At 36.8% G+C, this 25,742-nt stretch overlaps 1 protein-coding gene across 1 annotated transcript; it reads left to right on the top strand.

Annotated features, from left to right (window-relative positions):
- Nucleotides 1-1,605: 1,605 nt before the first annotated feature.
- LOC131538530 (scavenger receptor cysteine-rich type 1 protein M130-like) lies at nucleotides 1,606-22,822 on the top strand. Its single transcript, XM_058772395.1, has 24 exons — nucleotides 1,606-1,725; nucleotides 1,857-2,171; nucleotides 2,574-2,885; nucleotides 3,014-3,328; nucleotides 3,914-4,237; nucleotides 4,314-4,631; nucleotides 4,915-5,211; nucleotides 5,324-5,401; nucleotides 5,497-6,099; nucleotides 7,971-8,030; nucleotides 13,778-13,843; nucleotides 18,203-18,526; nucleotides 18,603-18,920; nucleotides 19,046-19,348; nucleotides 19,470-19,541; nucleotides 19,751-20,065; nucleotides 20,160-20,369; nucleotides 20,468-20,566; nucleotides 20,810-20,848; nucleotides 20,957-21,031; nucleotides 21,153-21,215; nucleotides 21,371-21,433; nucleotides 21,620-21,682; nucleotides 21,916-22,822. Exons 1-24 carry the CDS (start codon nucleotides 1,704-1,706, stop codon nucleotides 21,963-21,965), a joined length of 4,704 nt encoding a protein of 1,567 aa, XP_058628378.1. The 5' UTR covers nucleotides 1,606-1,703; the 3' UTR covers nucleotides 21,966-22,822.
- The last annotated feature ends 2,920 nt before the right edge of the window (nucleotides 22,823-25,742 follow it).

Raw genomic sequence — 25,742 nt, 5'->3', positions numbered from 1 at the left:
ATTACACAGACATGGCAACCCGCTAAGCAGACACAGTAATTCCAGAGGGGAACAGAATCGGCTACACCTGCCCAGCCCACATTATACAGCTGCCCACCGGGAAAACTCCCGGTGCTGCAGATGGCTAGTCCGCCACTGACATCAGTTATATACATTTTCATGGATAAAAGACTCGAGTTGCTTTTAAAATTTTCACGAGTCCTTTTCCTCGAGTCGAGTCAAGTCTGGAGTCATTTCAGGTCAAGTCTGAAGTCTATAAAAATGTGACTCTTCACTATGTTACGGTCTAAAATGGTCTAGGGAAGACCGCAACAGAACTAAAAAAAAATAATGGTTGATGGTGAGGCACTGTGCGACGGCAGAGAAAACATCTCCGGACCCAGAATAATCAAAAGGTACAATAACCCACACAGCCACGGTAGTTCAGCAAAAAGAGAAGTTTTTATTTACCATCTACACAGAAGTGATATTAAAGGGGGTATTAATTTCAGAAGGGGGCAAGGCCAAAATAACAAACATAAAGGAGCTAACTGTGTAAACCAACTGACTAAACTTTAAAGAAAAGAAAACAAAATACAGCAGATTTAAACTAACTCCCTAAACTAACATAACCAGGAGAAAAGTAGTAATACAAAACAAAATGGCACCCACCTTCCTACTGAACCCCAAAACAAGAGACATAAATAAAAGCTTAAGATTTAATATGGGCTACTGAAATTAACACTCACTTCTCTGTAGATTAAGGATCGGTCTTAGCTGTAATCAACAAAACCAACAGCAGAAACTCTACTTCAACACTCAACACAATTGAGATAAAGGTACACCAAAGCACCAATTAGGGCTTCACAATAAAGTCTGAAGTCCAGAGAGGAATTCTCAGCCATCGCACACCATCCAGCCACCACCATCTGCTGGTCTGAGAAGCAGCTGATGTTTAAATACTCGCTCTCCTCTCCCATTTTCCAATCACTGCAGAGCTCTTAATTAGCCTCAGGTGGGAGAGACAGGTTCTGCAGGGAGAGAGAGATAGAGAGAGAAAACAAGACACGGAGTTCACACAACAGAACCTTACGGCTCTAGACGTAACAACTAACTCGAGTGCCCATCTCTGGTATTAATACATTGTTTATTGTGCTATTTTGTTTGAACATCAGGCATTGTTAAAATCCACATAAAAAAAAGTTGAGTTTATAATTTCTTTATTTATAGCAAAGATCAACTGTTTGTTTGTGTGATCTTATCAGTTTCAGTAAGTGAGCAGTCAGTCATCAGAGCTTGTATCTGCTGTGTTCAGGTTCAGGTTTGATGCTGAATATAAAAGCTGCAGTGTTTCTGTATCAATCTGCTTTAAGTTTAGTGTGACTTTATCTCCACACTGACTTATGACTGACACGAGTCTGTCCTCAGTGAAGTGTGTCATCAGCGCTGACATTTTATTGATATATATGGAGAACATGAAAATGCTGATTTCTGATTTGTCACTGATTGTGTTTGATGATTTCCTCTGTTGTGTCTAATAAGGTAACAGTGAGTGTCATTGGCAGCTGTGAGTCTCTCTCTCTCTCTCTTTAGGGGGCCGACAGGAGCCAGTTTCTTCAGTGTGTTTGAGGAGCAGATGAGAAACTTGTGCTGTGCTCTGAGTTGATGAAATAGTGTGTCGAGCTGAAGGAGAAGATGGAGAACTGTCTGATGCTGATGTTTATATGGTAAAACTCATCACCTCTGGTAGGTACATGCTTAGAGTCAAGAGGTAATCTATTCTTTAAAATGTGCTGAAATAATTTACATGTAATTTTACACTTTACTACATACTATGTTTGGTATGTTCACTTATTGTCCCCCTCTCTCGTGTGTAGACAGTGTGAGTGTGAGGTTGGTGAATGGCAATAATCCCTGTGCTGGTCGAGTGGAGGTTTATAATGATGGTCGTTGGGGAACAGTGTGTCATTATTACTGGGATATTGCTGATGCTGCAGTGGTGTGTAGAGAGCTGGACTGTGGGACAGCTGTAAAAGCAACATATGATGCTCACTTTGGACAAGGATCAGGACCAATTTCAATGGCTGTTGTAAGATGTAGTGGATCAGAGACTGCACTGAAAGACTGCCGTTCGCAGAGCCAGTATGCACAGAACTGTGATCATAATCAAGATGCTGGTGTCGTCTGTTCAGGTAAGCTGCTCCAAACCTCATCCATTTATTTCATCACTCTCTTTCATAATTCACACTCAAACAATAAACTGCATTTATGTCAATCTTATGAAACGGGCAAACTGTTTAATTGTTTTGTTCATAATATATTCATCATCGTCCCTAATTTTAATACAATAAACTATGAAGGGATGTCATAATTTCTTCTTTTTTTTTTTTTTGTTTATTCCCAGACTCTCTGATTTCATCTGATTTATGTTGTTATTTAATGAAGATTATAGAAATACAGATAAAATTAGTGCAGATTAAGTAAATTAATGAAATGCAAAATTTAATAACAAAGTTTAATAACAGTTTTCTCTAGTGATCCAGGTGAGTAGAGATGTTAAATTAATAATCTGTTCTTATATTTCAACAACTCAGAAATCGGACTTCGACTTGTGGATGGGTCTCACCTGTGCTCTGGTAGAGTGGAGGTGATTCATGGGAACACATGGGTTTCAGTGTGTGATGCTGTCTTTGACCAGCAGGATGCAGAGGTTGTGTGTAGAGAGCTGGACTGTGGGGCTCCTGTACAGGTGCTGGGAGCAGCTGCTTTTGACAAAGGAGACGCTCAGATGTGGACACGAGAGATTCAGTGCAGAGGAAATGCATCTCAGATACACGACTGTCCACGATCATCTTCACAGATACAGAGCTGTTCCCATGACAATGATGTGGGAGTGATCTGTTCTGGTTTAGTATTAACATTTTGTATCTCTTTAGATAAATTACATACATACGTGATATACTGCTGTTGTATTATTCAATTATCTTGACTCCAGTTTCATGTTGTTTAAATAAGTTCTCACTTGTTTGTCCAGGTTACACTGATCTCAGGCTGGTAAATGGTTCTGACATCTGTTCTGGTCGAGTTGAACATCAGTACTTCAGTAAATGGGGCACAGTGTGTGATGCATGCTGGGATATGAGAGCTGCCAGTGTCCTCTGTAGACAGCTGAATTGTGGGATTGCTGTGTCTGTTGTGGGATCAGACTGGTTTGGAGAGGGAAGTGATGAAATCTGGGCTGATGTGTTTGATTGTGACGGGAATGAAACAAAACTCTCAGAATGTTCCATCTCTTCATGGAGTCGAGCTGAATGTTCACATGGACGAGATGTTGGAGTCATCTGCTCTGGTAAACTTATTTCTGTCATGACAACTCTAGGAGTGATTTGCATGGTAATGTACATGACAATGTTAATGTATTTGGTCTTGGTGGAATAGATCTGCTACGCTGCTGCTGCGGCAGAGCATGTACCGAGACTTGCTACTGCCAATACATCCACAACATGCTGCTGTGAGCATGTAAGAAATACTGCTGTTGCACATATAACACGAATAACCCCCATAGCATACATGATCAACCTGTAGCAGACCTATACAGGTGGAGCTGGGGAAGGTGGAGGAATCCTGGAGTGTGCTGCAAACTGCTACCACAAACATTAGCTAAATATTTGAATGTTGAGCAGCGAGCTCATTGGGTACTGATACAGGAGGGAACCAATCAGCTGTGACATGTGATGATGATGTCAATATGTCATACTGAATTAGAGCTATCGGACTGCACCATCTAGAGTTTCATGCCAGAACTTTGTATTTAATCAAGAGAGTCATGAATGTTAATACTGAAAAAAAATTCAATATGTAATACAATTTCTGTAAGGTGTAACTGCAATACTTTGTTCTACCAGTTTAGTAAAACATCACATCTTCTCCTCAGGTTCCTCTCTGGCTCTTCATGATGGTCTGGTGCGGTTGTCTGGAGAGAGACAGTGTGAGGGGGAGCTGGAAGTTTTCATCCATCAGGTCTGGAGGAGAGTTCTGCTGGACTCCTGGAGTCTCACTGAATCCTCTGTGGTCTGCAGACAGCTGGGCTGTGGCTCTGTGCTGAACTTCTACGGCTCCTCTTCATCCAGTCCTGAACACAGTCATGAGTGTGTGACGGGCTTCCAGTGCTCTGGGAGTGAAGCTCATCTGGGGAACTGCAGCTCTCCACAAACTCTCAACTGCAGCTCCACACAACGGCTGTCAATCACCTGCCTTGGTGAGAACAACAACATCTGGACAGATTCTTCAGTTGTTCGTGATCAATAATGTGTTTTTCTTTCTCTGAATTTCAGGTCATGGGTCCATCAGGCTGGTGGGTTCTGGGGGAGACTGTGCAGGGAGGCTGGAGGTTTTTCACAGCGGCTCATGGGGGACAGTGTGTGATGACTCCTGGGATATTAAAGATGCCCATGTGGTGTGCAGACAGCTGCAGTGTGGAGTGGCCCTCAGTAACCAGCAGGTACCAGCCTGGTTTGGTCCTGGTTCTGGATCCATATGGCTGGATGAGGTGGAGTGTGAGGGGAATGAGACGTCCCTGTGGAGCTGCTCTTCTCCAGGCTGGGGAAAACATGACTGTCAGCACAAGGAGGATGTAGGAGTCGTGTGCTCAGGTAAACAGTACACTAGTGGAAATGTCTTTCATAGAAGTATTTATTTATTTATTTATTTATTAACAAAAAAACAAAAAAAACAAGGCTAATGCATGCTGCAAGTGATGCACAGCATATCAATTATGTCAGCCTAATAATGCATTATTAGGCTTACATAATATTTCAGATGCTGTCAGTGCTGGCAGCATGCATCAGCCTTGAATTGACCAGTTATTTTGGTGATATTTTAAATTTGGCACAGCCTGAATTGTGGTTGTTTTAATGTACATCCTTTTCCATCTAGAGTTTAAAGAAATCAGGATAACTGAGGGCTGTGAAGGGAATGTGGAGGTTTTCTACAATGGATCCTGGGGTAATGTGTGTTACAACAAGATGGACAGAGACACAGCGAGTCTGATCTGTCAAGAGCTGAACTGTGGAAGATCTGGCAGTGAACCCATTTATTCAATGGGACTGAAGCCTCATAACTGGCTTGATAACCTTAAATGTCGACAACATGACTCCACTTTATGGCAGTGTCCATCTTCACCCTGGGGACTGAATTACTGTGATAATGAAGTGGCCAAAATCATCTGCTCGGGTAGGACAATATTTTACTGATTTATGATGGTTTGAAATTGTCATGTTTTGTTTGTTTAATTTAAGTTTTTCTGTTCAGTGGTAAATGAAATTTTAACATGTTTTAATCTCAGAGGATCAGACACGTGAGTCTCCTCAGAGTCTTCCAACATGTTCTACCTCACCGTCTCCTCATCAGAGGCATTGTTCAAGTAAGTTTATTATGAGTTTATTATTATTATCACAACTTTGATGTAAATGTTGTGCTCAAGTTGCTGCTCAGTGATGCTTGATGTGTGTGTTTTAGATCATGTTCCTCTCAGACTGAGTGGAGGGGAGGGCCGGTGCTCTGGGAGGCTGGAGGTGTATCATAACGCTGTGTGGGGCTCAGTCTGTGATGATCAGTGGGACATCAGCGATGCTCAGGTGGTCTGCAGGCAGCTGGGTTGTGGAGCAGCACTGAGGGCTGATGGGAATTCAGTCTTTGGTGCTGGTGAAGGTGTTGTGTGGCTGAACAGAGTCGAGTGCAGAGGGAATGAGATTCACCTGTGGGACTGTCCTTTCTCCCTGAAAAACCACACTGACTGCTCCCACAAAGAGCACGCTGGACTCACCTGTGCAGGTCACAGCAAAACACTGCGGCAAATTTCTATTTTTTTTGAGGGAGTAATATTTGTGTATTTGCATGATGTGTTTGTGTGTGTTTTGCCAGATTTATCAGTGTCCACTATTCCTGCCACAACATCAGCTTCTCCTCCAGTGCGCTCAACATCAGTCTCTCCTCCACAAACTCCTCCAGCAGCGTCTCTCTCCGTCCCTCCAGAGCTTGTGATTGTACTGGGAGTTGTGCTCTTACTGCTCTTAGTGCCACTGTTTATACTGATTCAGCAGATCAGAGTGGTGAGGAGAGGTAGGAGAGATACAGAGACTGTCATTTTGTGTCTTATTCAGTGTGTGATCAGTCATGTGTTGTGAACTGACAGCAGGTTTGTCTGTCTACACTCACAGCTCTCCCTGACTGGTACACAGGACTACAAAGGACACCGACTGAGGCTGTTTATCAGAGAGATTGATCACAGACAACATCACTTCACACAGAGGGGTGAGGCATCATGGGAGAATGTTAAACTATGTTTATAAACTGTTTTTAACTATGCTAAAATTTATGTGTTTAGAATTTATGAAAACCTTGCCAAAAAAGGAAAGCCATCAACAGCCAAATAAACAAACTTTTGGGATTCTATTCAAATGAGATTAAAGAGACTTCAGTGATCCAGATCTGATCCACTGCAGAATTAAAGCTTTTTCTATCATTCACATCTACCTAATCAGTTCTAATTATTTAAAGTAAGATTTCAATACATTAGTTAAAGTCTCTCCAGTGAGAATGTCAGATTTCAACTGTTTATCTTTTTGGGTTAACGTGTAATCAGATGAAGATGAAAGTTTATCAGACTCCAAGCCACAAAGCTGCATGTTTATGTGTGTGTCTGTGAATGTCTCTTCCTGTGTGAAGATTTCAATAATGATAAGCAGGGGTTCATATTAGTTGCATTTGTAGAGTTGGAAGAGATATAAAGCTAACTTGCTCCCCCGAACACCATTTCTTTTTAAATAAGTGAAAATATAATGTAATGATTGCATCCGCTCTTTGAATCAATGTCGGTTTATTGAAAGCTTCTGACTGTTCAACAGTTTCTAAAATAAAGGCCAGCCACATAAAACTAAGACTAGTTTAAACTGCACAGACAGACGCCAACCAACAGCAACAGAAACACTTATCGGTTTTGTTGGATCAGTGTGTCTCTGTCAGTGTCTCTTGCCATTAGTCTTTCTTTGTTTCCATGAACTGAATATGTTCAATCTGCATTTGTCAAGTCGTGGAAAGTCTGCTGTATAGTGATTTCCAAAAACTCTTTTGACGTAATCTGATGATTGTCATCATCTGTCGATGCAGTGTGAATTAACCTTGCAATGCAGTGAGCTGAATAAACATGCAGGGGTTGTTCACACAGAATGAATCTGAGCTTTTAAAAAAGCAAGATGCAGTGCAGTTAAATAAAAAAGTGCTCATGGGTTAAAAAAATGTTACATTTTTAACTTGACACAGCATTGGAAAAAAGCCTGAACTATCTGAAAACAAAACGGGTCCAAAGTTTGTCACTGTTAGTTCACTGTGGTCCATTAATATAATCTCTCTAAATGATATTCAAGTAAGCTGAAACCCATTTTCCCTCAAAAAATTCCTGATGTCACTGGCTTACAATGAATCTTGGAATTGTCTGGGCTGTGAATTATCCAGTCATATCCTTTATGGCCTGGGAAACAAAGGATGCATTTCGAGGCCGCACTTTAAACCGGGACAGACTTCGTGCCGCTGCTGTGACGCATTCAGTCTTGGAATTTGGCCATTGTGTGATTCAAGGTCAAACTCCATGTTGCTTTTAAAAGAATGTAAAGTAATTTTAGAAATATGACAACAATCATATATCATACAGACAATGCATTGTCAGAGTTTTTGGGAATATGCACAAGCAGCAATTCATACACAAACATGATATCAAACAATTTGACAGAACACAACATCAGTTGTCGAAACAAAAACAAAAAAAGTGTGACTCAATGTATTATATTGAATATGCATTTCTGGCATGAATTCTCATGGCTTTATCAGGTTTAATTTAACAGGTTTAATCTCTCAGTCAGTCGTGAGATGTCTATGACATGACACAACCTATATCACAAATTACAATGTGAGGTTTTGTTTCACATGTGTATCAGAGGGAGATCAGGAAGAGTATAATGATGTGAAGAGCAGCAATAAAGATGGGAAAAAATTAGGTAGGTTATTATAGTCAACTTATACTTTACAACACATTTTTCTTGTTCATTCAAACTAAGCTAGAAAAAAATGTTAGAATGAAAAAGGTGAATTTTTATTTTATTTTTTAAACAGACTATGCTGACCACTATCCACTATCTTTGTTCACAAAGTCATATTACAATTACTGGAGCTACTGGGAGTTTCTTATATCGCTACTAATGCATCAGTGCCTTTTTATGAAAAGTTTTAAAGCAAAATTTTCAGCTTATTATTTTTATACTGATATTATTGCTTTTTACCTAATGAACAAATAAAGAAATTATATTCATTCAATCTTTTTACCATTTTTTAAAAAGCCGTTAGAGGAAAGCAAAATCTTTTCAGACACCATTTAGACAGCATTATTTACCTAAATATAATAACAATAAATAAATAAATAACATAGGTGTAGTAAAGTATTACAATGCCCAACACAGCCAAAAAAAATTTTAACAATAAAAATGATAACAACAAAAATAGATAGCAAAGATTTATTGCACACATTATGTAAAAAGTGTGATTTCCTTATAATTACATAGGGGATATATTAAGAAACAAGAAATCATTTTGCACACACATTTGTTTCACTACATTAGTCAGAACATCTCATAAACCTCCATTATCTTAATGACAGGTGAATAATGAGGTGACCCCTTCCCCTAACATAGCATAACCCTCACAGAAACTACTCACTTGTCTGTGTTCAACAGGTTTCACAAAATAATTTAAAAAAGGTTAAATAAGAAGTTTTATGATTTCCTCCTTTCATGACCTCATTAGATTTTTTTCCAGTGTGTATTTACATTATTCTGCCACTCTGTGTATTAAAATATATCTGTACAGCAGATACAGAGTAAACTTAGTGTGCTGTGAAATGAGCTTTACATGAAATAAATTAGAAATATAGCCATTATGTAGCTGTTAGAAATGAACAATTTGTGTCCAGAAAGAAAATGTTAGTGTGAAGTTCCACAAGACTCTTGTCTGCTCCTCTTTACAATGAGAAGTTATTTGCTGCCATCTGCTGGATGAATAATGCACACACACAAACACATATATACACATCTATAGCAAATGTCTTTATATGATGCCAAAGCCATATCTTTGGAATATAAACTAATGTTTATTTACAAATCTTGTCTTATTTCATTTTATGATGTATTAACATACTGTTTATTGAGATTTTGGTTAGAACATCATAGCTGTGTAAAATCCACATAACATTATACATATAGCCTACAGTACATGCATAATGAATTATTATGCAAATTAAACTATTAAACCATGACCACTGGATAGCGAAATACTCATTGGGTCAGCAATTTCAGAAAAAAAAAACAGGTGGAGAAGAAATGTACATGTTAACAGCAAAAGAATTATGGTGAAGAATTAGGTGTGAACCACCAGCAACCCTTTAGTCTCCAGCTCCACCGTTTTCCAGAACTGCAACCTGCCTGGAGTCTTCAGAAGCACAAGGTGTCAGGATCTCAGGGACTTTACTAAGATAAAGAATCCTGAAACATGACCCCCACTTACTATCAATCACATGCTGTGTGATTGTGACCATGAAATACACGAAGACTGATTGTTTGAAAAGTTTTTATGAACACATAGGTTGAGAGTGATGAATGGATGAAACGCATTTGTCCGTGTTTCATTCCGTCTCGAATCGCGCTCACGGAAAGCGCTCGAGAAACAGTAGGCTATCTCTTCCGCGGCTCGGTACGCTTTCAAATCTTATTTATTTATTTATTTTTTATTTTTTTTTTTTTGTAAGAGCAAGAGACTGTACGACATTCACGTTACATGATTTGGCTGATTTTTAGGTAGAGAGCGTGACAGCGCACCGCATTAAAATAAATGATCATTCATGTTTTCATAGCCGCTGGCCAAATTCAAAAACGAAACTAAAATTAAAACATCTTTGAGAGCAAGGGCCCCCTGGTGTTTCGGGGGCCCTACGCAGCTTGCGTATTCTGCGTATAGGGAGGATCGGCTCTGGATTGAAGACAGTTAAGATACACTGATACACACACCTGAGACCCTTCTCCACAGGACAGATGCTAAAGCAGGTATGCTTATGTGTTTATATCTCTTCTACCCTTGTGGAAAAGAAGAGTGCTTAATTATTGCATGTTCACTATTATACTTCAAATCTTAAAACTACAATTTTCTAAATTTGAATTTACAGATAATCAGTGTTGGGCTAGTTACTCAAAGAATGTAATATATTACTCATTACTAGATACTCCTTTCAAAAGTAATATTGTTACTTTACTTATTACTTTCTGGCAACAGTAATTAGTTACACTACTAGTTACATTACATTTCTTCACGCCCCACAGAAGGTGTAACTGTGTATCTTCCAGATAAAATTCTTCTAGAATGTTACTAACAACATATTTCTGCCTCATCATTTGAACAAAATCCACATTGGATCGCAGTCAGAAGTTATTACAAACACTCAATAGTGATTGATAGTGGCATTCAAGTACAAGTGTTGTATTCATCTCATTAATTGTCATGTGTAGCTTGAAGTAATTTTTACGTTATCCATATGCAATTAAATTTCGTTATGTATTTTATCAAATCACATGAATTTGTAAGAAACTGTTTAATTTTCCAAAAATATTTTTAATTATATTAATATAATGTACCACATGCTGATCAGAGGGATGTAAATGCCAGAGTAAAGTAAAGCCACAACTTACACAACAGATCTTTTTTCCTGACAAAATCAATATAATGCAATATTTCTATCTGCTGAATGTAAGCTTTTCCATATTCCAAGCTTGCCTGCTGCACTGGGGACATCACGTGCATGTGCGAGTCATGAAAATTATGAAAATAAATCTAGGAATTATTTGATTGTTAGATTTTAAATCAGCGGGGCTGAGGAAAGTAACTGTAATATTATTACTGAAATCTTTTTAGTAATTAGTTACACTACTAGTTACTGCAAAAGTAATATTATTACAGTAACTAAATTACTAGTAACTAGTTACTGCCCAACACTGCAGATAATATTACTCAAATTAATAGTTTAACAAAGTTACTTAACTCACTTTAACACATTTCAAATTTTAAATAGCCTACTTTTTTTGTCTTTTTTAAATAGCCTACATTTTAAATCATTGTTTTGTCTTGCTTTAAAGAGGTACTTATATTGATTAACTTTAATTTCAACTGACGTGTGTTGCTCAGAATTACATTTGTTAATGTATTTTAAATGTTTATAATATACTGTGTGTCACAGTCACCAGTTGAGCCGCCTCTGCACTGCATTTCCCAGCATTCTTCTTGCCACTCACCTGCACTCCCTTGTCAGTCACTCACACCTGAAACCTATCAGTGGATCTTCCTCACCTGTCGCTGCCAATCAAGCTCCCCATAAGATCACGCTCACTCCACACTCTCATTGTCTGGTCTCGCAGTTGCTTTGTGTTACTTGGCTAACCCAAGTATCTGTACCCACAAGTGCTCCAGTGATCTACTCCACGGTCTCTGGCACTTCAACGATTCTCTGCTCCTGCAATCCCACCTGGAAGAAAGGAGGGACACCTGAATCCACCAAGCTAAGCCACCAACCTCTATCCGCAACCAAGATACTTTGCTTCTTGAGGTGGTCTTGCTTTCTCCTGCCACAGTCTTCAATAAACCTGCTGTTATACTGATTTACCCTGGTTTCCATTGTGTTTGCTGACACTGTGTATATGTCTGTTATATGTGCATTCTTTCTTCTAAACTTCATTACACATGCTTACATAGTATAGCCTACTCCAGCACAACTTTTATTAATAATTTCATTTCTTCGTTTAATATAAGCGACGTTGTCTTTATTGTTGCTGTGTTTTCATTAAAAATAAATAAAACGATGAACCACAAACTAAGCATTTGTTTTAAAAGAGGGAAAAATAGGCTACCTTATTTATTTGGGTTACAAAGGCTATATCCGTCTTATTCATTTTGTTAAAAGTTAGATGTTTAATATAGGCCTCTGCGAATTTGCCATTGTACTATTTTATGGCTGATGTGTTTTAATTAAGGCTAATAATGAACCACAAACGATCGTTTTAAAGAAAGGGGAAATCCAAAGACCGTTTATTTATTTGTGTAGCCTACAATGCGGGTAAAACTGATTTCCCTTATTCATATTGTTAATAAAAGTTCAAAGTTTAAGTGAATTTGTCATTGTACTGTTTTGTTGTATAGCCTTTTATTATTATTATTATTACTAAGCATAAACCTTTTATTGATTTGTTACAACGCGGTTATGTCTTTATTCGTTCTGTTAAAGTTTTATGTTTAATATAAGCTACTTTGTCATTTGTAGTAGCCTATTGCTGATGTGTGTGGGATTGTTTTTTTTTTTTTTTCTCTTTTTTTTCATTAAGAGTAATACTGAATCAATCTTAAGCAATAATTTTGTTCCAAGAATAGGGAAGATCTAACGTTAAAGATCAAAATAAGCGCTGCAGATGTGAGAATGCGAGACTGCTGCTGAGGTAAATAGATGCTTTCAATCTTTCTCTGCTGTCTCTTTGCAATGGCTCTAGAAATTGTCCTTAATTCTTGATTTGGGTACACTGTTAGACATTCCAAAGGGTTGCCAGTAAGTTACTGTAATTAAGATTTACAGTAGCAAACAGTATTTGATTTACAGTTGAAAACTGTACTGTTTTACAGTAAATTACTGTAAATAAAATCCAATTCATCAGTATACTACTGTAATTCATTCATTTAATATAAAGATTTCATTAGATTTTATAATTTTTATATATAATTCATTTTATTTTTACTCTACATAGGTACTACTGGCATTCAATTAAAACAGACACAATAATTACAAAATATCAAATTCTTTATTTAAAACATTGCATGTATAACACTTAAAAATACAGACTTCTAATGCTGGGACAGTGGATCTTCACCATTTCTCCTGTCTTAGGACGTTTTGCAGTGCATTATGTTGTGTCCTCTGGATTCATCCTTACAAAGAATCTTTAGGCAACAGAAACATAATGGGAAAAAAGACAAACAGCCAAAGAATACATAGCCATCTGCAAAACCCATGTGCTGCTCCAAAACGTGGCCACCATCTTTGCTCACCATCCACTTTGTTAGTGACAGAAATATCTTCTCTGAAAAACAAGAAGTAGCAATAGCACACTTTTAAAAGGCAAACTCCATATAGAATACACAAACCTCTCAAAACCATAGTTGTTCTCTCACCATGAATTATCAGTCTCAGGTTGGCTGGCCTGCTCATGTCTTTCTTGATGCTTCATTGCAGTTGCCTTTAAAACACAAATACAAAAAATGCAGTAAATCTTAAATTCCATTAAAAACTATAACAAACTAATTCTAAAACTAGAAAGGCAGCTAGCCATAAAACTAGTTTAACCTAGCTAACAAACGATTTTATTTTCTCAATAGGCTATCTATGGGCAAAGCAGCCAGAGCGAGTTTTAACGCGGTGTGAACGCATGGTAAAACTGTTTTAGCGCGTGTCTGTGCGACAGATTATTAGCAAGTGTGAGTACGGATGAATTTATATATCTTATTTAACTGTAGTGGGAGGAGTTACGATCAGCTGAGCGTCAGCTGATGCCGCTGTCACGCCGTGGCCTGAACGCTTGAACTCAAACTAGATTTGTAGATCTTTAAACTATTAGGCCTAGATGTCACTAGTTTATAAAACACTTTATGATATTCTTGTGATCAGAAGGAGTTGATGAGGAGTATGATGATCATTTGATGAGTGCGAGTGAAGATCTGAGAAATCTGTTAGGTAAGTTTTAGTAACCATTTTTCATTTTATATTTATATTTATTTAAATATTTTTCCAGATAGACTACATTTTAAATATTCATATAAACACATAATTTACCATAATTTAAGATTTTGTTTTTTTAATAACAGATTATGATGATGTGGGGGAGGAGTCAAACAAAGTGGAAGTGTCTATGACTCAGCCTAAATGTTATTTGAAACCTTTTTTGTAATTTAACTTTTCTTATTGCTTTTATTGAATTTTAGTTGCATTGGGTTATGGCCTATTGTTATTATCTTAATAATAAAATATTTGTGTTTTGTAAAAAAAAAAAATAATAATAATAATAACAAAACTAAACTTTTTTTTTTTTTTTTTTGTACAATTACCAAATAACCCAAATCTAATTCTCTAGTCATGTAACTGATGTTTTCATAAACAAGTACTGAAAAGTACTACTACTACTACTGCTAATTATTATTATTAAATCAATCAATCATAATACATTTATATGTGCATTACTTCCATCTTGTGGAGGAATTATGTAGTGCAGCTATTAATGGTTCTGAATCTAAATATTGTTATCTTGAATAATTCGACTATTTAACTTTTATTTGACTTCTAATGTCTCCAATAAGAAATAAATGCTCTGAGATATGAATGCAACCCAACAGAGGCTCTTTCTGAGTCGGTGAGCGCTCCTCTGAGGAGGACAGCATCTTTGTGTCGTGTGCGTAAACCGTTTTAATCAATGTTTCTGATGATTTTTTTATTAATCTGTGGTTCTCTGGTGTCCAAACAAATATGTGGCCAGGTCATGTTATTCTCTCTTTCTTTTTCGTGCCGATGAAAACAAAAGTTGGTTTGCAGACTATTTTTAAAACCTGATAAAATGAAAGCACATTTAAAATCAGATCGTGAAAAAAATACACTTTTGATTTCTGTATGAGTGAGCGTCTCTGATGGGTAAATATTGAGTATGCTAATTTCCAAAAAAGTAAAGTGATGATAATACTTAATGTGGCATTTACTGTATATACAGTACCATGGTACATACAGTAAATGATTTCCAGAGCTGGGTAGTAATGTAATCAGATTCCAAAAAGTATATTACATTTTAAAATGCTCAAAATCAGATTACAATTACTTTTTTATGGATTACATTATTACATATTGTTCACACAATAGCAGTAAATCCTTCATAATTTATTGATTCATCTTTTTTTCTCTCACTCTTTTAAAATTTCCTCTCTAAAAATCCTACTTTGTGTCATACATTTAGTTTTGGCTATATTCACGATATAGAATGGTCATGTAAATGTTATGTAAATCAATTTTCAAACCATGCTTCTGAATTTAGGTGAAAAAGTGCCTCTCAAGCAATTAGACCATGTATGACACAAATTATAATGCGAGTTACTAAATACTGGTGATGTATAGCTGTGAAACACTGTAGCAGTTGTCATCATATCCAGAATGACCTGAAAATATTTCTGTTTTTAGTGTTCAAATAATTTATTTTACATTTTTATGATTTAAATAATTATTAGCTTTTTAATCAACTCACAAACTCACTGCAGTTCTTACATTAAGCCCAGTTTGGGAAACCCTGAATTAATGTAATTTTTAATGCATTTTATGATGATGATATCAAATTTTTGAAATATATTTTCTTTCTATTTGCTTTTTTATATCAGTATGGTATGTTTAATGGTAAGTTTAAAACAAGTTAGATAAAAAAGTTATCTAAAAAGTAGTCAGAATACATGACCTAAAATTAATTACGTTACTAACTACAGTTTTTATCATGTAATCTGTAATCAGTAATGGACTACAAGTAATAATTGACGACGGACCATTGAATTATTGGAAAATAATGCACACTCACACTGGTGATATGGACAGAATGTGAAGTGCTTTTTTGTATTGTTAGTGTTTAAAAAAAAAAAAAACACTGACCCAAAAATAATTATCATACAAAGAAAAATCATGTAATACATTCTGAATAATTAAAGCATTAATATTACTCCAAAAGGATTGAAAGGACAATCCCAAAACTTATAGTTTTAGGCAAAGATTGACAAAAAGAGCAGGATGTGTCAATGTTTTTTATTTATTTTTTTTGTAAGTAATGCTTAACAGGGTAAAATCTGTGAATAATTTTGTAAGATATTTCTTTAACTTTATTCATTAGGAAAACATTTTGAGGGAGTGACCACACATGTGGCCAGTTAATATCATGGCCACATGGTCCAAAAATGGTCCAAATATAGAATCTGACTTTATAATTACACTTTTGCATTGAGAGACAAATAGAACCAACCACAGTGAATTCAGGGCTACGGGAGCAAACAGAAATCATTGAGCCACTATTATTGTTTCTAAAGAGCATACACATTTCCAAAGAGATTGAAAGCTATATTAAATTCTTTTCTGGATACTGTAAATTAGTATTTCAAAACAAAATCTGAGTGACTGAATAAATTATTGTTATCAAATAACTGGTTCAGAGGTGCTTCTCAATACTCAAACTGATGCTACCTCGTTCCCTCGCTCCTCCGTTCTTCAGCCCGTGACCTGGAAACTAATCAAATAAATCAATACATCTACAAAGAAATGTAAAACAACAAATGGTAAGTATTGCTATTAAATTAACTCCTTACTTCCTTGCTATTAAAGTATTTCCTTAAATATGTATAATTGCATTTTTTCCACATTTATATTTTTTTTCATTTATTTATTTATATGCTTATTTATTTTCACTTTTATTTATATATGTATTTGTCAACATTTATATATTTTCACATTTATTAAAATGTGACATAAATACATATATAAATAATACATAAATATGGAAATGAATAAATGCATAGATAAATAAATAAAAAATACAATTAAATATAAATAATGAAATATAAGTAGAAATTCTCATTTATTTTTTTCACATTTTATTTATTTATTTATTTATTTGTATATTTATATACTCATTTATTTATTATTTTGTGAACTTTGACATTCCATTTAATAGAGGCTGTCCTGTAATACTTTTACTAGTGAGAAGTTCCTGATGCAGCAACACAGTGACAAGACCCTCGTCTGCTCCTCTTTACAATAACAAGTGTTTTGCTTCCATCTGCTGGACAAATGCAGCATCGCAGTATTACACGCACATGATTACTGCTGTTATTTTATTCTCAAAGTTATACCTAATGAAAGTAGATAATATTTAATTGAATAAAAACTCATCAAAATAGCTTTAGCAACAATATAGTTTATACTATGGTTTAATTATATTTTTAGTGTTTCCTTGGTTAGAATAAAAGAAAATTAGTCGACAAATTGGTTCTAGTAAGTTTGTGTAAGAGTTTGAAGTGTTCAGACTTACAAAAGTCAGTGATCAGAGCTTGTATCTGCTGTGTTCAGGTTCAGGTTTGATGCTGAATATAAGCTGCAGTGTTTCTGTATCAATCTGCTTTAAGTTTAGTGTGACTTTATCTCCACACTGACTTATGACTGACACGAGTCTGTCCTCAGTGAAGTGTGTCTTCACGCTGGAGGAGGAGTCCCGCTCATCAGCGCTGACACTTTATTGATATATATGGAGAAAATCAAAATGCTGCTTTCTGATTTGTCACTGATTGTGTTTGATGATTTCCTCTGTTGTGTCTAATAAGGTAACAGTGAGTGTCATTGGCAGCTGTGAGTCTCTCTCTCTCTCTTTAGGGGGCCGACAGGAGCCAGTTTCTTCAGTGTGTTTGAGGAGCAGACGAGAAACTTGTGCTGTGCTCTGAGTTGATGAAATAGTGTGTGTCGAGCTGAAGGAGATGATGGAGAACTGTCTGATGCTGATGTTTCTGTGTTATATGGTAAAACTCATCACCTCTGGTAGGTACATACTGAGGGTCAATAGGTAATCTATTTAAAATGAGCTGAAATAATTGACATGTAATGTTACACTTTACTACATACTATGTTTGGTATGTTCACTAATTGTCTCTCTCTCTCATGTGTAGACAGTGTGAGTGTGAGGTTGGTGAATGCCAATAATCCCTGTGCAAAAAAATACAAAGAGGAAACCATTGAACAGCTAGCCATCCAAGCAGCACATCAGTCTGGAGAGAGCAGTCTAGCAGTAAACACATCATATGGGAATTAAGTTGCTAATTTCAACTGTTTGGTGATAATTGTTAATTTAGGATGCACCTTGTTACTAGCTTGTACCTGTAATTGGTCATTTTCTCCCAGGATATTATCTGTTATGTAAACGTACATAACCTGTAGCTCTAAAATAACAAGAGCACTAAAAAAAAAAGTAAAAGGTAATTTAAAATACAACACCTTGCAACACCTTAATAAAATGCCACATCTTTGACTCAGGTTCCTCTCTGGCTCTTCATGACGGTCTGGTGCGGTTGTCTGGAGAGAGACAGTGTGAGGGGGAGCTGGAAGTTTTCATCCATCAGGTCTGGAGGAGAGTTCTGCTGGACTCCTGGAGTCTCACTGAATCTTCTGTGGTCTGCAGACAGCTGGGCTGTGGCTCTGTGCTCAACTTCTACGGCTCCTCTTCATCCAGTCCTGAACACAGTCATGAGTGTGTGACGGGCTTCCAGTGCTCTGGGAGTGAAGCTCATCTGGGGAACTGCAGCTCTCCACGAACTCTCAACTGCAGCTCCACACAACAGCTGTCAATCACCTGCCTTGGTGAGAAGAACAACATCTGGACAGATTCTTCAGTTGTTTGTGATCAATAATGTGTTTTTCTTTCTCTGAATATCAGGTCGCGGGTCCATCAGGCTGGTGGGTTCTGGGGGAGACTGTGCAGGGAGGCTGGAGGTTTTTCACAGCGGCTCATGGGGGACAGTGTGTGATGACTCCTGGGATATTAAAGATGCTCATGTGGTGTGCAGACAGCTGCAGTGTGGAGTGGCCCTCAGTAACCAGCAGGTACCAGCCTGGTTTGGTCCTGGTTCTGGATCCATATGGCTGGATGAGGTGGAGTGTGAGGGGAATGAGACGTCCCTGTGGAGCTGCTCTTCTCCAGGCTGGGGAAAACATGACTGTAATCACAAGGAGGATGTAGGAGTCGTGTGCTCAGGTAAATGAGCTGCTGTATTATTATTATTTTTTTATTCATTAAAATTAATATAACATACTCGTATTATATTCACATGTCCATAATGCCCATCATTTTTTAAATGACATTTTTCCATTTCTATCTAGAATTTAAAGAGTTGAGATTAACTGAGGGCTGTGAAGGGAATGTGGAGGTTTTCTACAATGGATCCTGGGGTAATGTGTGCTGGAACCAGATGGACAGAGACACAGTGAGTCTGATCTGTCAAGAGCTGAACTGTGGAAGATCTGGTGTTTTGTCTGATTCTACATCAAGAGTGAAATCAGCTCCTAACTGGCTGGATAAAGTAACATGTCGACCACATGATTCCACTTTATGGCAATGTCCATCTTCACCCTGGGGACAGAATGACTGTGGTGAAGATGAAGTGGCCAATATTACTTGCTCAGGTGAGATGATACAGTATTTAAATGATTTAATATGGTCTTAGTAGTCATATTTCCTTAAAAGCCACATTTATGTGGTAAGTAAACTTAGTTTTTTCTGCAAAACTAAACTGTTTCATTTCAGTGGAGAAAAGTGACGGGTCTCTTCAGAGTCATCTGACATGTTCAGCATCACCTCACCAGAGACAGTGTTCAAGTGCGTTTCCTGATAATACATTTGTTAATGTTTCATTGTGTAAGCCTGTATTTGCCTCATATATTATTATTATCTGTGCATTGCATTATTTGCATTTTAAATCAGTGCATTTAAATTTGCTTTTAAAATTCTATCTTCAGTTTTAGAGTGTATTTTGTTGTAAATGTTGTGCTTAAGCTGCTCAGTGCTGACTGATGTGTGTGTTTCAGATCATGTTCCTCTCAGACTGAGTGGAGGGGAGGGCCGGTGCTCTGGGAGGCTGGAGGTGTATCATAACGCTGTGTGGGGCTCAGTCTGTGATGATCAGTGGGACATCAGCGATGCTCAGGTGGTCTGCAGGCAGCTGGGTTGTGGAGCAGCACTGAGGGCTGATGGGAATTCAGTCTTTGGTGCTGGTGAAGGTGTTGTGTGGCTGAACAGAGTCGAGTGCAGAGGGAATGAGCTTCACCTGTGGGACTGTCCTCTCTCCCTGAAAAACCACACTGACTGCTCCCACAAAGAGCACGCTGGACTCACCTGCGCAGGTCACAGCAAAAGTTTTAGACCATTTTAGTGCTAATACCATTCGTGTGTTCAGGATAATCATGATTTTGAATGTGTTTGTGTGCGTTTTGACAGATTTTCCAGATTTGTCAGTGTCCACTACTCCTGCCACAACAACATCAGTTTCTCCTCCAGTGCGCTCAACATCAGTCTCTCCTCCACAAACTCCTCCAGCAGCTTCTCTCTCCGTCCCTCCAGTGCTTGTGATTGTACTGGGAGTTGTGCTCTTACTGCTCTTAGTGCCACTGCTTATACTGATTCAGCAGAACAGAGTGATGAGGAGAGGTAGGAGAGATCCAGAGACTGTCATATTGTGTCTTATTCAGTGTGTGATCAGTCATGTGTTGTGAACTGACAGCAGGTTTGTCTGTCTACACTCACAGCTCTCTCTGACTGGTACACAGGACTACACAGGACTCAGTCTGAGACTGAGCCAGCATATGAGGAAATTTATCACAGACACAATCAATTTACTCATAGAGGTGAGGCATCATGACGTAACTGTAACTGTGTACTGATTCAAAGGTGTTTACTTCTCCTTGATTGCTAGCACAATACTAATTACACTTACAATGTTAAAGTCAGCTTGGCACCTCATGCTTATATAAGGATCAAGTTGTTGATCTTACCTTTCAAAACAGCTTGCAAAATTGAATCCTACAAAGATGACATATAAAAGAAATAAAAAGAAAAATGTTTCTGATTGTCCTGCCTTGCTTTAATAGGGAGTCTCATCTCTGAAGACACTGATGAGCTTCTCTCAGGTTAGAGAGGTGATTTACAAACTCAGTAAATGAATGTAAACTGTGAAAACTGTAAACTGTGTTATATACAGTATATATATATATATATATACTATTTTGATTTTGAAGAGAGGGTCAATGAAATCACACCAAGATTGTATGAGGAGATCTTCACTGGTGGACTGATACCAGATCGTGAGACAGGTGCTGATGCTCTTCTGTACTTTAGTTGTATTTCGCTCTCTGTGATTCTATGTGCATATTAATACAGTACATTCAAGTTTGTTTTGAGTGTGGTAAAAATGGTTTCATGTTAAATTTGAAGAAGACACACCAGAAGGATATTATGATGTCATTACTAGTGGACAGAACTATGTGACTGAAAAAGGTGATTTTATTTTTATATAATTTTGCTCATGGATTTTTACACCCTACGTCTTTAAGGTGAAGGCCAGTTCAGATAAAATAAAATGTCATTTTATCAGCTTAATGTTACATTTAAGAGCTTATAATGTGTGTGTGTGTGTGTGTGTGTGTGTGTAGTGGACACGCCAGAGAATTATGATGATGTCGTCATCAATGGACAGTGCTCTCAATGTGCAACAGGTGAGTCACAAATTACTTATTTTTTAATAAACTACATTTGTTTTGATGATATACTGAATGTGTTTATACCATTAATGAATTATTATGGCTATATCAGGTGTAATCTAATAATCTGTCATGAGGGGAATATGACATGACACAAGTTCAAGGTGTATTAAAATTTAAAATGATCTTTTTTGTGTAAAGAGGGAGATCAGGAGGAGTATGATGATGTTTGGAGTATCACTGAAGATGTGAAGAACCTGTTAGGTAACCTTTTTGGCTTATGATTCCAACATGTATTTTAAATATTAAGAATAAAGTTGCCTGTCAAAAGTTCGGACACACCTCATTCTTTATTAGCGCCTTTTTTAAGACACAAAAACTTTGAAGTAATTATGTTAGTAATTTGCTGATTTAAATGAAATTAACTCAGTCTGGAATACTGATGCAATCATGACATTAAACAAGTTTTTTTTTATTATTTTTTTTTTTAAATGCAGACTATGGTGATGCTGGGGAGGAGTCAAATGATGAGGGAGGGGCCGTATGACTCAATGGCCACACCTACTGCTTCTGATTGTTTCAAGTTTTTTTTTTTTTTTGAGTTGCTTTTGATTCTCTTAATATTCTGTAATATGCTACTTACATATGGCCATTAACACAAATCTAGATTAATATAACTACTGTTAACATTATAAATTCTAGTTAACATATCAAGGTTATGGATCAGAATTAGGGTTAAGTATTTCTACGTTTAATCAGTTGTGGTTTGGTTTCCTCTTTTCTTAAAGTTTTTTGTTCCTTTCAAATAGCTGAAATAAAGGAGAGTCTTCCATTGACAAAATATGGTAGTTACAATGACTTGCACAAATATGTTTCTGAACATTTGTTGAATATATGTTAGAAAGCATTCATAATCAACCTAAAATAAGATGTTTGCATAAATGTTATTCACTGGCTGTGTTGTAATCTAAAACAACTGTCATAAGAATACAGTTGCATGGTGGAATGCAAGAATTACATGTCTCGCATAAAAGAAATTACCCTGCTAAATATGACAAAAATGTGTGCAAGTGATACTTAATCAAACAACATTTTTACTAATTACTTTACTCCTGATTCCTGAATTGTTCTGAATACAGAGAACATTAATTAAGGATGAGAAATGAATAAGTAAAAAAAGTATGAAATCTGAATATCTGATTCATTATCTTGATCATTCCATTGCCTTTGCTGTGGTTGTATTTAGAATATCTTTTTTAATATTGCTGACTGATTGATGATTGATTGATTTTTTTATTTTTTTCTGTTAACTCAAAATTATTAAACAGAAAAAAAGAACTTCAAACTTTAGTATGCAGTACTAGTACTATAGACTGACAGGATATATGAAATATGAATAAATATTAGGCTACTGGCAGTTCAGGCTGGTTTTTATTTGACTATTGACTTGGACATTACGCTTTGATTTATTTTTGGCTATGCAGAAAGGCACACAGACAGAAAAAAAAGTCTATAAATCAGTTTACATTAACGGAGTGTCTATTTACACTAAGTGCAAATAGCCCGCCTTGTTGGCAGAGGCTATTTACACTAAATCCGCCCACCAACGTGTGATTGGGTAGTCAACACTGAAAAAAGACACTCATTTAACATCAGTTTCAGTAGGGCAGATGGTAAGGCGCATGCTTTTTGATGCGATTGACCGGAGTTCGAACCCGCCTTTTGCCGAACTTTTTTCCCTCTTCAAATCTCATATCACACGGGAAAAAATTAAGGAAATAATCAAAAAGTTGAAAATAAAGTATCGGGTAGGTGTAGGGAGGGCTTTATTGTCCCAATAAGGTGGTATACATTTAATAATTTTAATTAAAACTATAATTTACACCATACGTTATTATTGCGTACTGTTTTATAATGTACTACAATACTGAGGTGGAGATAATTGCCACTATTTGCAATAAGTAGTATTTAGCAGAAAATCTTGCTATTTTAACATAGTGTAAATAGAATCCATTATGTGCAAATAGCCGCTGCCTTAGATTAATCCAGCACTTACAGTTGTGTGATTTCAGTCCCCTGCTGGTGTCAAAGTGAACAACAGGTAATAGCTTTTTTTTTTAACGGTCTTTTACTGCCATCTCGCAGATACAGATAAAATGCAGTAATACTTCAAAGAAAAGGTTTGCTACTTGCCTATATGATTAGAGCAAACCACATATTGCCACATATTTTCAACTTCTAATGTGGCCTGGTTGTATTGGGCAGTTTTTGAAACCTGCCATCAAGTGTACAATTTTTGAGAGGCTAAACCTAAAAGAAACATTCCACAGATGTTGCTGTTGCATGCCTGAATTTGTTTTCGGAAATTAAAGTACATTATTTAACATTTTGAGGCTAGAGGTAAATGGGTAGGTGTTTTCACAAATGTTTTGTATTGGTAAAAGTATAACACAAGTCTAATCTGTCAAGAGCTGAAGACTTAAAGGGAAAGTTCACCCTAAAATGAAAAATTCCCACATGATTTAATCACCCTCAAGCCATCCTATGTGTATATGACTTTCTTATTTCAGGTGAGTACAATCGGAGTTATATTAAAAAAAAATATCCTGGCTTATCCAAGCTTTATAATGGCTGTTGAGATTTTGAAGCAAAATAAAGTGCATAAACCCACATGGTTCCGGGGGTTAATAAAGGCCTTCTGAAGTGAATCGATGGGTTTTTGTAAGAAAAATATCCATATTTCAAACTTTATAAACCGTAATCTCTAGCTTCCACTAACTGTCATATGTGCGTTCACGAGAGAGTTGCGTTTCAGTGGATAGTGTAGACGTAGGCATAGCGTAAGTAAGCTGTGGTGAGAAGCGGCAAAGCAGAAACACAGAGGAGAGAGCAAAATAAAACACCAGTCAGTCAAGAATTAGAAGTATAAAACGAGGATACAAATAATGTACTATCGTAATCGTGTGTTTATTAAGGCCGGGACACAGCAGATGATCAGTCATTGGCAAGCGTCTGTCGGGCTGGTTTGATTGGTGTGTTCCAAACAAACAACAGCTCTCGTCGTGCATTGTAATACATTGTATCCTTCTGAGTAGTTTAAAGACAGCCTAGTCTCACGTACAGAACTGGGACAAGATGACAAAAGCTCAGATCCACATTGTAAAATACTCAAGAAAGATGTATAGTACAAACAGAAATGGAGCTCAGAGACTCTCTCTGCTGGTCACAAAGTGAACAACTTGCTTATCTTCACTGCATGACAGTTATGGTTTTTGAGGGCCATCTGAAACCACTTGTGGATTTAGGTAAATTAGGTAATTTTTTAAAGCCATTTTGCAATATTAATTTTACTGAGTTGAGTTTATTACGTGTTAATGTCGTGCTAACATATGTATACACTAATAGTCATTTTTAGGACATATGCCGTTAGTTATCAGTGCTTTTATCTCATCTCTGCAGGTGTTGAGCTTTGATGCTGTAAATAAACTGGAGAATTTCCTGCCTCCTGTAAGTATCATACGTGTGTGTGTGTGTGTGTGTGTGTGTGTGTGCATCCCCTCAGTGAGGTGTCTTGATGTATGGGGAGGAGGAGTTCATCAGCACTGACAGTTTTGATATATATGGAGAAAATCACAAAAGCGTCCTCTGATTTGTCAGTGAAGTTGTTTGATGATTTCCTCTGTTGTGTCTAATAAGGTAATAGCGAGTGTGATTGGATTGTGTTGGACCTCTTTCTCTCTCATTAAGGGGGCTGAGGGGATGCCTTTGCTTCTGTATCATCAGTGTGGAGAAGCTTGTACTGGGTGTTGAGTTAATTATGCTGAAGATGAGGATTATGGGAAGATGCCTGACACTCATTTTACTGTCTGCAGTTGTAATACTCATCACAGCTGGTAAGTACACAAGGAATGAAACAAATTAAGTTATTTTCAGATGTTATCTTGGAGCACAATCAAGCTTATTTATAAGTAACTTATGTGGTGTCTCAGATAATAATAATAAGAAGAAGATGGTGAAGAAGAATGCCTAATCATGTTTATTTGTTCTTTACAGAATAACAAAGCACTGTATTTTTTACTGTTAATTTTTTTCCTTATTGATTTGCGCTTAATTGATATAAAGGTTTATATAGAGAGAGATACACTGCATGATACAGAGAAAAAAAGGGAAGAAATATTAAATTTAGTTCCATTTGTATAATTGCCTCACTTTGTCACCATATGCATTCATTTTTCTCTTCTTCTCCCACCCTCATTCTTATCCCATCATCTTTTGTCATTGCTTCAGCTCAATATATAGATTGCGTGAATGTGAGGTTGGTTGG

Source organism: Onychostoma macrolepis, chromosome 04 (assembly GCF_012432095.1).
Source record: "Onychostoma macrolepis isolate SWU-2019 chromosome 04, ASM1243209v1, whole genome shotgun sequence".
Taxonomy (NCBI): Eukaryota; Metazoa; Chordata; class Actinopteri; order Cypriniformes; family Cyprinidae; genus Onychostoma; species Onychostoma macrolepis.
The sequence above is the reverse complement of the archived record's forward strand: the minus strand, read 5'-3'. Positions and strand labels throughout refer to the sequence as shown.

What these genes read in the sequence shown, in the direction of transcription:
- LOC131538530 (XM_058772395.1), top strand. Translation starts at nt 1,704, where the DNA reads ATGGTAAAACTCATCACCTCTG. An exon ending in GATCAGAGTGGTGAGGAGAG is followed by an intron (nt 6,100 to 7,970) that starts GTAGGAGAGATA and finishes CATGTGTATCAG; the next exon opens with AGGGAGATCAGGAAGAGTAT. An exon ending in AGATCTGAGAAATCTGTTAG is followed by an intron (nt 13,844 to 18,202) that starts GTAAGTTTTAGT and finishes TCTTTGACTCAG; the next exon opens with GTTCCTCTCTGGCTCTTCAT.